This window comes from Martes martes, assembly GCF_963455335.1.
Source record: "Martes martes genome assembly, chromosome: 5".
Taxonomy (NCBI): domain Eukaryota; kingdom Metazoa; phylum Chordata; class Mammalia; order Carnivora; family Mustelidae; genus Martes; species Martes martes.
The window spans coordinates 91307216-91324720 of record NC_137892.1 but is presented as its reverse complement, the minus strand read 5'-3'; the positions used below and the strand labels follow the sequence as shown (position 1 = coordinate 91324720).

Genomic DNA, 17505 nt, shown 5'->3' with positions numbered 1-17505 from the left:
GGAAGGGCAAAGAAAGCTGGGGTAGCAGTACTGATATTGGGGGATAAAAGACTTTAAGACAAAAACTATAACAAGGACACCATATAAAGGGAACAATCCAACAAGATCTAATAATTGTAAATATTTATGCACCCAACATGAGAGCACCAAAATACATAAAGCAGCTAATAACAAACAAAGGAAGTAATCAGTAGTAATACAATTAACAGTAGAGGACTTTAATACCCCACTTGCATCAACGGACAGATCATCTAAAGAGAAAATCACTAAGCAAACAGTGGCTTTCAGTGACACACTGGACCAGATGGATTTAACAGATTACTCAGAACATTTCATCCTAAAACAGAAGGATACACATTTTTTTCAAGTGCATGTGAAATATGCTCCAGAACAGATCACATTTAGGCCACAAAACAACCCCCAACAAGTTAAAAAAGGCTGAAGTCATACCATGCATCTTTCGTGACCACAACACTCTGAAACTAGAAATCAACCACACACACACACATACACAAAATCTGGAATGAGCACAAATACCATGCTACTCAACAATGAAGGGGTCAACCAAGACATCAAAGAGGAAATCCAAAAATACACACAGACAAAAGAAAATGAAAACACAACAATCCAAAATCCTTGGGCTGTGGCAAAAGCTGTTCTAAGAGGAAAGTTTATAGCCATAAAGGCCTACCTTAGGAAACAAGAAAAATCTCAAATAAACTACTTAACTTTACACCTAAAGGAGCTAGAAAAAGAAAAAAACCCCAAAGCCAGCAGAAGGAAGGAAATAATGAAGATGAGAGCAGAAGTAAATGAAACAAAAATTAAAAAAAAAAAAAAAGACTATATCAATGAAACCAGGAACTGGTACTTACTGTAAGAAGATCAACAAAATTGATAACTCATAAAAAAAGAAGTCTCAAACAAGATGAAAAATGAAACAGGAGAAATAACAACTCATACCACAGAAATAAAGGATTAGAAGAGAATATTATGAAAAATTATATGCCAAGAAAGTGGAAAACCTACAAGAAATGGATAAATCCCCAGAAACCTAAAACTTCCCAAAACTGAAGCAGAAAGAAACAAAAAATTTAAAGACAACAAATACCAGCAATGATAGAGTCAGTAATCAAAAAAATCCCAACAAATAAAAGTCTAGGACGAGACGGCTTTACAGGTGAATTCTATCCAACATTTAAAGAAGAATTAAGACTCATTCTTCTTGAACTACTGAAAAAAAAAAAAATAGAAGAGGAGGGAAATCTTCTGAATCCATTGTAGGATGCCAGCATTATCCTGAGACCAAAACCGGATAAAACTATAGGCCAATATCCCTGACGAAGATAGATGCAGAAATCCTCAGCAAAATATTATCAAACTGAATTCAACAATACATTTTAAAAAATCATTCACCATGATCATGTGGGATTTATTCCTGGTTTGCAAGGATGGTTCAATATTCTCAAATCAATCCACATGATACATCACAAGAGAAAGGATTTTAAAAAACCATATGATCATTTCAACAGATGCTGAAAAAGCATGTGACAAAGTAGAACACCCACTCAAGATAAAAACCTTCAACAAAGTAAGTCTAGAGGGAACATAACAAAACATAATAAAGGCCATATATGAAAAACCCACAGCTAACATGAGTCACTGCAGAAAAACTGAAGAGTTTTCCCCCTACGGTCAGGAACAAGAGAAGGACGTCCATTCTTACTACATTTATTCAACACAGTATTGGAAGTCCTGACCACAACCATCAGATAAGAAAAATAAATAAAACACATCCAAACTGGTAAGGAAGGACTAAAATTTTCACAATTTGCAGAGGACAGGATGCTTAAAGACTACCAAAAAGCTACTAGAATTTATAAATGAATTCATTAAGGTCAGAGGATACAAAATCAATGCATTTCTATATACTAATAATGAAGTACCAGAAAGATTAAGAATACAATGTCATTTACAATTGTACCAAAAAATAATGAAATATCTAGAAAAAAACTTAACCACGAGGTTAAAGACCTATACTCTGAAAACTTCAGGACACTGATAAAAGACACTAAAGAAGACACACACAAATAGAAAGATATTTAGTGTCTTTATTATTTTATTATTTCTCTCAATTTGGGAGAACAAATACTCTTAAAATGTCTACACTACCCAAACCAATCTACAGATTTAACCCAATCTATACCAAAATACTAACACCGTTTTTCACATAACTAGAAAAAAACACCCCAAAATTTGTACAAAACCACAAAAAGACCCAAAATAGCCAAAGCAATCTTGAAAAAGAAAAACAAAGCTGGAGGTATCATAATCCCAGATTTCAAGATACACTACAAAGCCATACCCATCAAAACAGTATGGTACCAGCACAAAAACAGACATAGGTCAACAGAACAAAACAGAGAACCCAAAAATAAACCCATGATTATATGGCCAATTAATTTTCGACAAAGGAGGCAAGAATACGTGATAGGGAAAAGACCATCTCTTCAACAAATGATGATGATGGGAAAACTGCACAGCAAAGTGCAAAAGAATGAAACTGGACCACTTTCTTACACCATACACAAAATAAACTCAAAGTGGATTAAGAACTCAGATATGAGACTTGAAACCATAAAAATTCTCAAAAGAGCACAGGCAGTAATTTCTCTGACACTGGCAATTGCACGTTTTTCTAGATATGTCTCCTGAGGCAAGGGAAATAAAAGCAAAAATAAGCTATTGGGATGTCATCAAAATAGAAAGCTTCTGCACAGCAAAGAAACCAACAAAACTACAAGGCAATCAAATGAAAGGAGAAGATATTTGCAAATGACATATCAGATAAACAGTATCTAAAATATATAAAGAATTTATACAACTCAACACAAACACAAATAATCCAATTTTTTTTAATGGGCAGAAGACACAGGCACCACTCCAAAGAAGATATATATATGGTCAGCAGACTCATGAAAAGATAGTCAATATCACTGACCATCAGGGCAATGCAAATCAAAACCACAATGAGATATCACCTCAATAACTGCCAGAATGGCAAAAATCAAAAACACAAGAAACAAGTCTTGGTGAGGATATGGAAAAAAAGGAATCCTCATGCACAATGGGTGGTAATTCAAACTGATGCAGCCACTGTGAAAAACAGCACAGAAGTTCCTCAAAAAATTAAAAACTGGATGCCTGGGTGGCTCAATCAGTTAAACTTCTGTGTTTGGCTTGGGTTGTGATCCTGGGATCTTGGGATCAAGGGCTGCATTGGTGCTTCTCCCTATGCCTCTGCCTCTCTCTCCTCTCTCTGTCTCTCATGAATAAATAAAATCTAAAAAAAAAAGACTTAAAAAATTAAAAATAGAATTACCATATGATGCAGTAATTCCACTACTACTTACCCAAGTAATACAAAAACATGAATTCAAAAAGATATATGCACATCTCTGTTCATTGCAGGATCATTGACAATAGCGAAATTATGGAAGTAAACCAAGTGTCCATTAATAGATGAATGAATAAAGAATATGTGGTGTGTACACACACACACACACACACTGGATTGAATATTAGCCATGAAAAAGAAAGGCATTTTGTCATTTGCAACAACAAGAATACATAGGAATGGCATAATGCTAAATTAAATAAATCAGTCAGAGAAAGACAAATACAATTTTCATCCATATAGGGAATTAAAGAAACAAAACAAAAAAAAAAAAAACAGAAAAACCAACAAACAGACTCTCAATTATAGAGAACAATCTGATGGTTGCCAGAGGAGGAGATGGGAGGGGGGATGGGTGAAATAGGTGAAGGGGATGAAGAGTACACTTACCTTAATAAGTACCGAGTAAAATGCACAGAATTGTTGAATCACTATATTGTACACCTAAAACTAATATAACACTGTATGTTAACTATATTGGAATTAAAATTAAATAAAGACCAAAAAAATGGAACAGGGGAATAAATTGTGGAATATTCACACAACAATGAGAATGAATGAGATACAGCAACACACAACAATCTATCATAAATTTGATGTTCAGCAAAATAAGCCAGACCTAGAAAGATATCCTTATAATTTCATTATAAACAAAACTAATCTACAGTGTTAGAAGTCAGGACAGTTCTTGCTTGGGACAGGGACAGGCAGCGACAGCAAGGGACACAAAACGGAATTCTAAGATGCTGAGGAGATTCTGTCTCTTGATCGGGTTGAAATTTGTACGGGTGTGTTCACTTGATGAAAGTACATCAAGTGGTAGTACCTTCATGACTGGCACCCTTTGCTCTATGTATGTTATACTCCAGTGAAACATACTCTTTACCAATCCAGACCTTGACCTAGAGGACAGACAAGGCTCAAAACCAAACTTCAGCATTCGTACACATCAAGTCCTCTCTCATCTACATGCTTCGCCTTGACTACACAGACCAACACCCTTCTATTGGCAGCAGGTGGGTCCCTAAACTTATGCAGAACATCAGAGGCACCCCATATGTGTAAGAGTTGAGGTGAGCTCAAGTGGCCTGACCGCCAGACAGACTGAGAGATGAAGGCTGGTGCGACTTTCCCACAGAAGCATGGCTCCCGTCACAATGCCCCTGAATGTCCAGCAGGCCAGGACTGCTCTGGTTCCTTTGTGGACCATAGCTCTTCCTTCGTGGAATAACCCCCAACAGGTTGACAAGCACCCCTTATTCTTCACTTGATCTCAGACAAGGAGTCTACAGATTTCAGAGGATAGGAATCACCTTTGTTTGGCTCCCTGCTACATCCTAAATCGCCAGCATGGTTTCTGGTACAGAGCAGCCTGGCTAATAAGCCTCTGTGCCAGGAATGTAGGAATGTGTGAATAAAGAGAACTACTGAATCTGAGTACCAGCACCTGGTCACTAGAAAGGCAAGATCTAGGTCAAGGATGACAATGGAAAGAAACAAAGCAATAAAAACCTATGCAAAGGTCTTTCTGAGATAGGAGAAATTTTTAAACCATCAACCTTGTCATATAAAGAAAAATCACACAATTTATTTCACACTAGTAAAAACAGCAGTATTTTATCTCTACTACAGATAACACTTTTATGCTCTCCTTCATTGAAAATCACATAGGTCTTGATTCAGGTAGGCTGGTCAAAGGTTGAAGACGAGATCCAGAGTCACGGTAAGACCAGCTGGCCCAGATGTTGGAAGTGATGCCTCAGCCTAATGAAAGTTCTGGACACTAACCAGCCGGTCATGCCCACTGAAGCCACAAAGGAATCTGCATATTAAGGACCATAAAAAGACATGGAAACTACCCAACCATCTCTTAACAATGGGGTTATGGAAAGACCCCAAACAGCCACACAAATCTGTTCAGTTATTATCCGTTAACTATTTTCTCCCTCCTGGCAATCGTTTTATCAATTTTAGGTACCAGTAATTGTAGGAAATTCAGCAACATGGGGTAAAGCAAAGTTTGAGAGTTGGTTCAGTGGGCAACGGAATGGCTTCAGAACAAGAAGTATCACCATGCCTTGATGATCCTCAAAATTCCTCGTTCATTACATGCTCTTGGCACCACTTAAGCTTCAATACCCATTTCTCTGTAAACTAAAGCCAGGGTCAGAGTCAAGTTACTTCAGGTCACATGTGCACAAAACACATCAATTCTGCATGCAAAGTTAGCCCAGAGTTGGCTGGGTTCAGGCCCCTCCAGAGATAGGAAGATTTGTTGAGATGACATCCAAAAGACTATCTTGTAAAAGGCCCCACATCAATTTCACCATGTTCATGTACACAAGTGTCCCTAGTTGCCAGTCAAGGGTCAAATGTTATTCTGCTCCAGGAGTACCTCCTAACAATGCCTGCTGCTGAGAATATGCAGACACTCACTCTGGAAAGCAAGAGCTTTCTTTCTATTGGTATCAAAGGTAGCTCTGTTGGCCAAAGGGAAAAACGCTGCACCCATAATAATTTCCTACTACACAAAATGCTCATTTTGTCTAAAATGTTATTATTCATTGGATCTTATCGTGTCAGCTATTTAGGATGAATAATAATTCTCCAGGATCTTTCTGGAAATACAGTCTGAAAATTACCTGCATCAGAATTATCCTGACTGCTTATTTAAAATGCAGCTTCCTGGGTGTCACCTTCGACCTACTGAAAACTATGCTCTGGACACAGAGACTGAAATCTACAGGGCTTTTGTTTTGTTTTGTTTTAAGATTTTATTTATTCATTTGATAGAGAGAGCACAAGCAGAGGGAGCAGTAGAGGGAGAAGAAAGCTCCCAACGCAGGGCTCAATCCCAGGACCTTGGGATCACGACCTGAGCAGAAGGCAGTTGCTTAACTGGCTGAGCTACTCAGGCGCCTGGAGATCTACAGTTTAAAGAAGAGCATTAGTGATGTTTCAAGATTACAGAGCCATGAGTATAAAAACCACCACTCTAGCACCTCACTCTGGGCATTTTCTCTTTTTGCCTTGGCCTGGGCATTTTTAGAACTGAGAGTGAGGCCATGTCAACGGTGGGACAGAAAGAACTACAATAGAAGAGTGGAGGCTTATACTCGCTGTATATTTGTTGCTTATACTCGCTGTATATTTGTTTTCTGTCTGTTTCATCTGTGCAAAGATTGCCTGGAACGCCTGCACTAAGTTCTGTTTCCCAGCTCCAATCACAGGCACCGACGGGCTTTGCATAAATGGCTGCTCTCCCAGCACATAATTACGCTGGGGAATGCTGACGGTGCCCTCCACAGTGGGACACGCTGCAGATCACACCAGAAGAGTTTGCAAATTCTTACAAATAGTTGTATAATATGTCTTTCCTTCCCTTCCCCAGTACGCCAAATATAAAAGCAAGCTCATTTTAAAGGATCAAGAGAGAGAGTCTCCTGAGGGACATATTTGTATAGCATCATAAGAAAAGCAGCCCAATCAAGTTACTGTGGACTTTAGCAGTACCCTTCCAGAAGAATCTCCAATAACTCACATCACTGGTTTGTCAATGCTTCTTTCCTCCTTCCCAAAAAGAAACTGTTACCCTCATTTCTGTTGGAGGGACACTGAGAGGACCCAGACAGAGGGGCTATGAAACGCACCCGCCCTATTCAGCCCTCCACATGGTGCTAAAGGAACTGCGTGCTTTTCCATCTCCCCCGCTAAAGTGTGACTCTTGAGGGTGGTAATCTTGGTTCTCATCTTTAGTCTCCAAGCCTGGTACCCAGTTGGTTCTCAGCAGTGATGGCAGGAGAAGGGAATGGGGGAGGGCATTCTCATTTCTGAAATAAATACTTCATAAACCATCACTCCATCCAGAAACTTCATGGCACCTTTATTTTTAAACAGCAGTGGAAACTGTAGGAGCTCTATAGCCCAGGACACTGGACCACAGAGGGACGGAGAAGCTCATGGGCTGCAGACCCTAGAGGAAGAAGGACTTTCTGAAAGGGGGAGGCAAAGCAGGGGGATGGATACTTTCCCATCAGAGAAGGCTGCTGAAGCTGGCAGAGAGGGAGAAGGAAAGAATAGACCATCCTTCCCCGTCCTTGGCCCATCTGCATACCTCATTTGTCCCAGGTGACTCATGCCCCTGCCCCCAAAATAGGAGCTGAGGTGAAAATGGGCAAAGTGTGTTTTTTAAATAAACTAGGAGAGAGCTTGCTGCTTAACAGAACCCCAGAGCAAACACGTCTAATGGAGACACATCAGGGTCCTTCCCACTTCAAGACCTTGGAACTTGCTCTTCCCACTTGCTGCCTGGAACACAAGCACCTGTTCTCACCTGGCTTGCTCCTGTCATCTGCCACCTGTCAGCTCCAGTGGCTTTCCCAGGGAGGGCTTCCCTGACCAAACATGTTCATTAGTGCCTTTCCCTCCCCTTCACCTAGTCTCCAAGCAGCTATACCTAGACCTTGTAGCACTTTTATCTACTATACCTACGCGATTATCTTTTTTTTTTTTATTTACCTATTTGACAGACAGAGATCACAAGTAGGCAGAGAGGCAGGCAGACAGAGGAGGAAGCAGGCTCCCCGATGAGCAGAGAGCCCTATTCAGGGCTTGATCCCAGGACCCGGGGATCATGACCTGAGCCAAAAGCAGAGGCTTTAACCTACTGAGCTACCCAGGTGCCCCTGTACCTACGTGATTATCTTTTGACTGTTTATCTGTTTGTTAGATAGTAAACCCCTGGAGGGTACAAACCCCCTCTGTCTTCTTCACTCAGCACCCAGCAAAGGCCTGATGCAGAGCTGGCATTTGGAGAACATTTTTGCACCAACAAACCATCATGGCCCGCATTAGTGATTTTTGACTACTTGGGTTTTCCTAAACCACAGCCAACCTGCTCTGCCTTTAGTGAATTATAGGTCCTCTGAGAGCCTGTCATGATCTCTATCTGATTGAGATCAGAGAAAGAGGCCTGAGAAGGAAGCAAGGCCTGGCCAACCATACCAGTATATTCCTGTTGGTTTGGAGGCCAAACCAGGAGCTTGGGGACTCCCGAACTCCAACAAGCAACATTTGCTAGACCCTGGAGGAACTTCCTCAAGAACACTAATGCAGAACCCCACCCACCCTAAAGCCAGCCTGGATCTATCGGTCTGTAGGATGAGATGAGGTTTATACCTTTTGAGATGGGCTGGAGGCCACAGGATCAGAGCTTAACATTCAATGTGACACTGATTAGGGCTGAGCTGGCAAAACAGGGCTCCCTGGGGAGCCCTTCACATAACTCAGATTTCAGGCACAGCTGGGCACAAAACCCTCTCATACCCATCATGATGAGTTGCCAGTTTCAGGAGATCCAGTGATGATGGGAAATAGACGGCAAAGTCTTCTGTGCCAGAAGCTGCAACTGGAAATTAGCAGAGAACAGATCATACGGAACCTCACACAGCCTTCCAGACTGGCAAGGAATGAAGACAAGCTCAAGGATAATGGGGGAAATCTCCCCAACACTTCTTGAAGACATGAGACAGTAAACAACACCTGGAGCTGTGTGCCCTCACAGGGCAGAAGACAAGTGACCCTCGGAAAGCAAATCAGAGGAGCCGGTATACCAGCCACCCAAAGATCATGAGGGTCTTACTTTGTGCTTTGTGTCACGATCTCACTCAGCCTCCCCCAAACCCAACAGGTAGATATGATCCCTCGATTTTATACAGATGAGGAAAGTGACACTCTGGCCAAAGACCCAAGCTTATATTTGGCAAGACTGCAAGGTGAACTCGGGTCAAAGAGCGGGCTCTTCCCTACGACAGGACGCAGCTTCAAAGAGCTGTGTCCCAATCGTGCAGGGGTTGCATTTCTTTTTCAGTTCCCCCTGACTCTCAACAGCATTCCATCTGTTGGTACCCATAATCACTACCAGTTACTAAAAGAATGAGACACGTGTCCAAAGCTAGCATGACTTACTGGGGCCAGCCCTCTAAAAAAACAACTTGTCCCCATCCTGGAGATGTGGAAAGTCCTGATCCCGAATCACTCACTCACTCGTTCACTCATTCATTCATTCATTCATTCACTGAGAAGCTTTCTGTGCTGAGCTTAACGGTAAAGGTCTGGGAATACCAAACTCTAGACCACAGGGTATCCTGAAAAGGGTTATAAAGTTGTAAGGTCCAAGCTTAAAGATAGAGATTAGAAACCCCCAAAAATGTTTTGCACTATGTGTGTATGATGTAGAATCATGCCTACCTACCCCAAAACTAAAAGCACACGTCTACAATTCTCCTATAAGCTTTCTTTCCCAGGGATACAGCAAGAGGTGTGCTTAGGAAAAAACGCAAGTCAACACAATGCTTACTGACCACCTACTCTGTGCCGGGCACAATAAGACTCAGGCTCTGACGTCTGGAGGCATCCAGTGATTTTAAAAGCTAAAATATAAATATATACAACTAAAATTGAGGAATAATACATAAAGTGTTATAGGAGCTGTTGTTAACATTAAAAAAAAAAAATAGCCTCCACCTTTTCAGCATTTATTAACCAGACATTTTGCTAAGAGCTTCCCAGGCATTAGCCAGTTTATTCTCCATGGCAGCCCTGTAAGGCTGGTTAACATACTGGATACCCCTGTCCCCTTAAGGAGCTACCACTCAACCCTCCCTTCCACCATGGGATTCAATGAAGCCCCCACCACCACTTTAGCCCCATGTCCCAGTCCTGGACAATTAGCACATTCTACCCAACTGTCCAGAATTGTTGACTGGAGATGGGTATATAAAACAGCTAAATCTGACAAGTCTCAATTCTGGGAATTTTGTTGGCACTGCTGAGACATAAAAACTTTATGATGATATATATTTGTACTTGCCATGAGCTACCACATGGAATTAATGAGCCTGAGAACAAAACCAACATAGGGGAAAGAAAGCCCAAAGACTGGGGGTGGGGGAGAGGAGAACAATGAGCACACACACCCAAGTCCTATGCCCCTAAGCTGAGTGTCAGGATCCAACCTTACCTAAAGGCATAGTTTATCAGTAGGATCTTCAGTTACAAAGGAGGTTTTCTTCTCCCTTTAAGCCAGCCTGAACTGGATTTCAGTTACTTGAGATCTAGAGTTCCCACCAATAAGAGGGTTACTATCCCCACTTAACAAACGGAAAGTCAAGGATTCCGAGAGTACAAGTAATCTGACTACCTTGGGTTTAATTAACCAAGGTTTGGGAGGCCGCATGGTAGGAAGCCTTGAGTCAGCCTGCTCAAATGCCAGGGGAGTATTTTTTCCCCCTACGAGGGCCAAGGTGGAGACATGCAAGTCACCTCCCTACACTCCTTTTTCTGCTCGGTGGGTTCATTTCTTGTTTACCTTTATAGTGAGTGGGCAGTCCTCTGAGGACCCAGGTTTACCCAAGGGTCTATTCTTCATTCTGGGCACTGTCTTCTTTCTTGGAAGTACACAAAAATTTTAAAAGTAATGGCATCTTATATTAGATGAAATAGGGTAAGAAGATACTTGTAACCTTGGGCAAACTGTTTAATCCCTTATGGAAATTTATTTTGTTTGTAGTTATCTCATCTGGGGAGAGGAGATCCACAGTGCGCCTGGGTCTGAGGGATTTCCTGAGGAACATCTATAGTCACCTCACCAGAAAAAAAGTAAAAAGAGTCATCCTCAAAGTGTTCAAGTTTAGATACTGAGTGTGTTTGGTCTGAAACACACTATATTAGGTAAATAAGACAGGATTTATTATAAAATATTTTATTACTAACATAACTGCCTCTCTCCAAGCAAGATAAAAGAGTTGAGCTAATAATTACGTCCTACTCCTCTAGGGGAATAACAGGCCCCATGATCCATTTGGAACCACTTCTTGCTTTTGGAAATAATCTCATCAGTCTATAGGAAAGGAGTATCCTCTCAGCAATCCAGTTCAGCAGAAGCACTACAGGGCAGCACTGGGGGAGGACCGGGAGAGGCAGGGAACTCAGCCCAGGAAGGTCAACTGAGGCAAGAAGCTCTCCCACCCTCGCCAGGCGAGAACTAGGTTTTCTCTGGCAAGGACAAACTGAAGGTAAGGACAGAAAACATGGGAATGGTCTCAGGCCTACAGACTCCCAAACTGTCTCTTTACAATGATTCCTTTGAAATAATTATTTCTACCAGTGGTCATTTAGTACAGGGGATTTAAGACAGCAGGTTCATTAGAGAGAATCAGGATCACAAACTCATTTAAGTCTCCTTGAACCTGTTTAATCAAAATGATTTTCTGCTACTCTCTATTACAAGCCGAGTTTCTGTGGTGACAGATTAATGACTGATCCACTAAGCCATACCACCTCTCTTGTCACCAACTCGACTGACAAAGCCAGCCACTATTCTATCAATAAGCCCCATTTGCCCTTGAAACTCATGACAGCTGAGATGTTAAGATCAAAGGAGCAGATCAGACACTCACAGCCACCCCAGTTCTGCTACAGAGACCACCAAATCCCCCAGAGTGTACACCAAGAGGAGAAAGAATGCAGGTTGGTCCTTATGGTCTCATTAGAATTACAAACTCAGGTCACTCCGGACTAAGATAAATGCCAGCCAAGGCAACATTTCTGATTCTTCAGGCCTGCTCAAGGTAATTATCCTGGAGTTAAATGTCAAGTCTAGTTTCATGTGTGCGTAAGAAAGAAAATGTCATGTTTGGTGTAAGCAACAATATTATTTTAATCACATCAGAAGCTCATTATTAGCAGAAGATAAGCTCTGATGTGACCCCTATAGTAAGCCGTATCTACCTGGCTTCTGTTCCAGTTTGCCTCAAACTAAGATTCTTCACTGATGGCCCTCATACACGAAGTACGAAAGACCTACAACGTGATACCAAAGAAGCCTCACACCCTAAATCCACTCCACTCTTGACTGACTGCAAAACACAGCAAGAATCCGGAATCAGACTGCCTGGGTCCAGTCCAGGCTCTTCCACAGCCCAGCTCTGTAACTTGGGGCAACAGCCTCAACCTCCCAGTTGAAGTCGATAATGGTCGATAACAGTACTTCTCCCCTAGGATGGTTATGAATTTTAAATGAGATAATATATGTAAAGGGCCTTAAACAGTGTGGTTGGTTAACATCAGGTATTACCTACTTCTGCAATATTTTAGTTTTTTAATTACAACCAGAATGTATGACTGTTATAAGAAAAAACTTCTCAAAAAAAAAAGATAGAAATGCATGAAAACCTTAAAGTATTTCCTACAGTAGACAAGAGGTTACTGAGAAAAGAAATCACATTATTTATCTTGTGCATGCTTACAGCCCACGCTGCCTAGCACATACTAGACAGTCAGATAGGTGTGGGAATGAATGTGCAAATAAATGTAAAAATGAACAGAGGAAATTTTCCTTAGAGGAATGACTATGAAAAGCAAAATCACACTGAGGAAAAATCTAGAGAATGACTGTAGCCTCTTGACCCCTCTATCTCAAACCACAGAGAAGTTAAATGTATGACTGTAGAAAACTGGAAATTATTGTACAACTTAATACAAACACCTGCCTGCTTGATCTTCTCCTGTGAAATACTGTATCTGTCCAAAAATCCCAGTCTCCATCTGACCAAAACATCCCAACAGCTCATCTTTATAAAAGAATGATGACCAAACAGACCACCAATTACATTTAGGAGCAAACATCTCATTCCAGGCAACAAGCCATGGAGTAGTTCTGAAAGTTTTGTTTCTGTAAAGGAGACAGTGATTAAGTGTGTACCTAGAGCAACAGGACCACCTCAAAGTGCTAAGTAGTGGATCTCAGGTCATCGCTGGCAATGCCACAGGACACTCAATGCACGAGAGCAGGGAGCACACAGCCCGCCCGTCATTTCCATTTCCAAGTAAGCCCAATAACCATCACCAAAGGATATGATCAACATTCTAAAAGGAGACTTTAGGACCTCATTTTCAGTTTCACAAGACCAAAAATCACTTCTAAATCTTTCCTCCCCAGGTGCCTGGGTGGTTCATTTGATTGAGCAGCCAACTGTTGGTTTCAACTCAGGTAATAATCTTGAGGTCATGAGATCAAGCCTTGCATCGGGCTCGGTGCTCAGTGGGAGTCTGCTTGGGATTTTCTCTCCCTCTGCCTCTCCTCTCTCTCTTTCCTTCTCTCTCTCTCTCTCTCAGAAAAATAAATAAACCTTTAAAAAAGAAAATTTTTTTAAATTTAAAAACAAATCTCTCTCCCCTGAGGCAACAAGCCTTTTTTCACAATGACTTTCAAATATTGACAAGCATCGTAACAGTAATCTCAGGACACAGTCTCTGTAAGTTGTCAGAGGCCTCAACAAAACAACTAAAACACGAGTAGAGAGGCAAGCTTTGTCAGCCTTAAGCAAGACCTGGCTTAGTGCAAACAATCAGGCTGGCTGGGCAACTGCCCCATTAGCTGGGTCTTTGTCCACTGTCTACTGAACATCCGGTCTGTAGAGCAACCAACCTTTATGGCCTGGTCCCAGAGAACAGAGGCTTTGTGGTTACTCCGATGAAGATGCTTTAAGGTGGAGTCAAGGAGTGTCTAGTTTGAGTTTCACAACTTTGAAGAGGTTACTAGCCACAGCTGGTATCACAAGACCCCATGAAGCATATAAAATGGTTGATGATAAAACCTGTCTGGGACTTTCTCAATATTTTGAGATGTTTTTAAATGGTATGCTGGATAAAATGATCATTTTAAAAGAATATATGCTCATAAAAATCGTAACACCTAAAATTTTCCAGAAACAACAAAAAATTCTCCAGAAACAAAAAAGATTTCAAGAATGCTTTGAACACAGAAGCATTTCTCTTACTAAGTTTTAGATCTTTCTACAATAGTTAAGGCAGTCTTTCCTAAACATCATAAGAATTACCTAGAATGTTTGTTTAAAACAGATTTTTCCAGCAGTCATTCCAGAGGTATGGAATCAGGCTTCCAGGGGAGGAGTCTGGGCGCTAGAATTTAAGAAATACCCCAGGTGAGCTTCATGATCCATCAGGTTCGGGACAATACTGACCCAAGGATAAAAAAATGTCACCATTTGCAAGCAAGATGAGAGATAGAGAAAGCTCAACTTTTAAAAGTTCAAAGCTTAATGGGAAATAAGTATAATGTCGTGCTTTTGATACACCAAGAGTAGAAACCTTTGAGCAGACACTACAGCACAGTAAGCCTTTCCACACCCTGAAGACCAGCGAGCATAGGTGTTTTCAATCTGACCCAAGTGCCAATCTAACCAAGGCACTGACAAAGGTGTGCCTTCTCTACACCCAGCCCAATTCTTCCGCCTCTAGCTGAAGTTAGCAACTGCCTTGTCCCTCTGCTCTATCCAAAATGGAATGATAAAATACATTTTAAAATGCAGAATTATTTCTACCCTATTGATCCGCAAATGAAGGCTTCTTTGGGGGGCACCTTTTGGGCCGTTCAGCATCTTTTTCAGCCTAAGGCAAATAAAGTCATCACAGGACTCTTCTGAATGGAACAGAAAGGGGATGCAAGATGGTTAACAGAGCAGGTCAGGAACAGTGGGAGGTGTGCCAGGCATCTCGTGGTTGGGGGAAGCAAAGAGAAAGTCTGCTGCCTAAGTGAAGCTCAAAATTACTGTGAAAGTTCACTGAAAGTGTTTGAAAGCACGTTTCAAAGAGAAGCAGCCCGCAGTCAACTAAAGAGAGGACGAAGAGGAACAGAGAGAGGAGGGAGAAACCCTCACTGGAGACTGTGGGCACACCTGCTCCTCAGGGATGGGACCCGGAGAGATGCTCTTTACAAGTACAAGAAAATATCTGGATTCACTGGATTTCCTCAGACTTTTCCCCTGCAAAGGTGTGAGGCTACCAGAAACGGGGCTAGACAAATCCAGGAAAAGGAGGGAGATTCCCGCACATCTCTCACCTAAAAGAGCCCAGTGACAAGAACAGGGACTCTTGGGGCAGCTCTGTCTCAAGGGCAGGAAACCCTCATGTTAAGTGTCATACAAGTTCTCTCCCAGTCCCCTCCAAGCGCATGGCCCCAGCTACCTGGGAGAGCCTCTAGAAGAGCTGTCAGCAGCCCCCATAGCACCTGGGGCAAGGGGAAGGGGGTTGTCATCTGCTGGAAACACTGTGCCAGGTGTTTCTTGTCCTGCATCCTCTGGGACATACCTGTGGAGCAGCAGCCAGCCTTGGGGACAGAAACAGGCAGATGTGCCTCCCGGGGCTCCCCCAGAGGGCAGGAGACCAACCCCATGAGCAGTAGGTCTACTCCCTTTCCCCTAAGACACCGAGGGTCAAAACCACCACACCTCCCCCACACTAGTACTGTCAACATTGGATGAGGCCCATTACCACGACCCTCCAAAGCTCCTAGCACCTGTCTCTAACACATTAGCTGAGCTCAGCCCCAAGCCTAATATCTGTAGCATGGAATCTTCTGGCACAGCCTAGAGACTGTCTAAATCACTGCTGCCCCAGGAAGGTTCTCTAGGGCCCTCGGTAAAGTCAACCATGAACATGAAGGGGGACTGAGAGCCTGAGGAAGCCTCTCTCCGAGCCGTTCGCTATTCAAATTCTGTCAGTCAGTCTCCTCCCCCAGTCCTAAGATAACACACACCTGGACCACAGGTCGCAGGCAAAGAGCATCAAGCCTTCGAAGTTGTCTTTAAAGTTCGTCTCTGGCAAGAAGCAGCCTCGGAACCCCGACCAAAGTGCTGCGGTGAGCAGGTCTGCACGAATGCCCGCTCCACCCCGCCCCAGAGGCCCCCGGTCTCTGAGAGGCTCCCCGGCCCCCGCAGGGCCCGGCAGCAGCAGCGGTACTCACGTCTCGAAAGCGGTTCCAGTACTTGTCCCGGTCGTACTGGGAGACGGTGCTCAGCCACTGGTCATTGTCTAGGAAATTGCCGTTGTTGGGGCCCGCGCCGCCCGCCAGCGCGTCCAGGTGCCGGCTCTCCACCTGGAGGAAGCACCACGCCGCGGCCGCCGCCGCCAGCACCGCGATCGCTGGCATCTGCGGGCAGGGGGCACGCCGGGGCGTGAGGCGGGAGGGCAGGGCCAGGCGAGCCCCTCGCGCTGCAACCGGCTCTCGGCGCCTCCGCGACCCGCCCGGGCTGTAGGGACTGTGGAATCTCACCGCGGGGAAACGGTCATCCCCCGCACACCCGGGGCGCCTGTCGCGGATCTGGAGACCCGGGGACCCCTCTCAAGAATGGGGGGCTTAGTTTCCAAATGAAAAGGCTGCGTCACAATTTAGGGGCTGCTACCAAACTACAGAGGACCCCTGTCGCCTATTCTCCGGGTGCCCCACAGACCGCTACTCTCAGATCAGGGTTTTCAGCACCCCTCCCTAAAAACCGGGAGCCCGGGATCCGCAAGCCGCACTCCCACAGACGGTACCCAGAGCTCCGGGGTAGGGAGCGGGGAGAACCGGGCTCGGAGCAGCAGCCCAGGCTCGGGCTGAACCGGGCGCGGGGTGCGGGGAGGATGTACCCGCGGCAGGGGTGGGGGTCCCTCTCGCCCGCCCTGCCGCCTCGGTACGAGGGGCGCGCGGAGATACCCCCAGGCCCTGACCCTGCCAACCTCCCGGTGGTCGCGGGGAGGTCCCAACTACGCCAAGTTGGGGCGCGGGGTCCCGCGGGGCACGTACCGTGGGGGCCGGCCCGAGTGCCCGCGTCCGAGTTGCTCGAGCTCGCGTGGCGCGGTCGCGGAGGAGGCTGATCTGCCGGCTCGCTCTCCTACGCTCCTGCCACCCGCCGCCACCGCGCGTCCGGCAGCTTTGTGAGCCCGCAGCGCTCTGGCTCCGCTCGCTCTCCGGCTCGCTCGGGCGCGGCGACCGCGGGCGGAGGAGCCCGAGCGCACGAGCCGAGGCCTCTGGCGACCCCTAGCGGCCTCGCGCTGCCGTGCCGCCCGCCCGACAGCCGCGCCGCCCCTGGGCCGGCAGCCTGGGACGTGGTTATCCACAGCTCAAGGCCGGGCTGAAACCAGTTTTCAGCCTCAAGCTGCTGACGGCGGGCGGAGACGAGTGAGGATACAAGGCCGAGAAGCCA

At 44.4% G+C, this 17505-nt stretch overlaps 1 protein-coding gene across 1 annotated transcript in view; it reads right to left on the bottom strand.

Moving 5' to 3' along the window:
* Positions 1 to 17270, bottom strand: part of SPOCK1 (SPARC (osteonectin), cwcv and kazal like domains proteoglycan 1) — a 505689-nt gene extending 488419 nt beyond the window's left edge. Inside the window, exons 1-2 of the mRNA XM_080804507.1 lie at positions 17106 to 17270; positions 16284 to 16469 (exon numbers count right to left, since the gene is read on the bottom strand). Coding sequence (XP_080660633.1) covers positions 16284 to 16469 — 186 coding nt within the window. The 5' untranslated portion in view covers positions 17106 to 17270. The remainder of the gene's footprint in view (positions 1 to 16283; positions 16470 to 17105) is intronic.
* Positions 17271 to 17505: the final 235 nt, after the last annotated feature.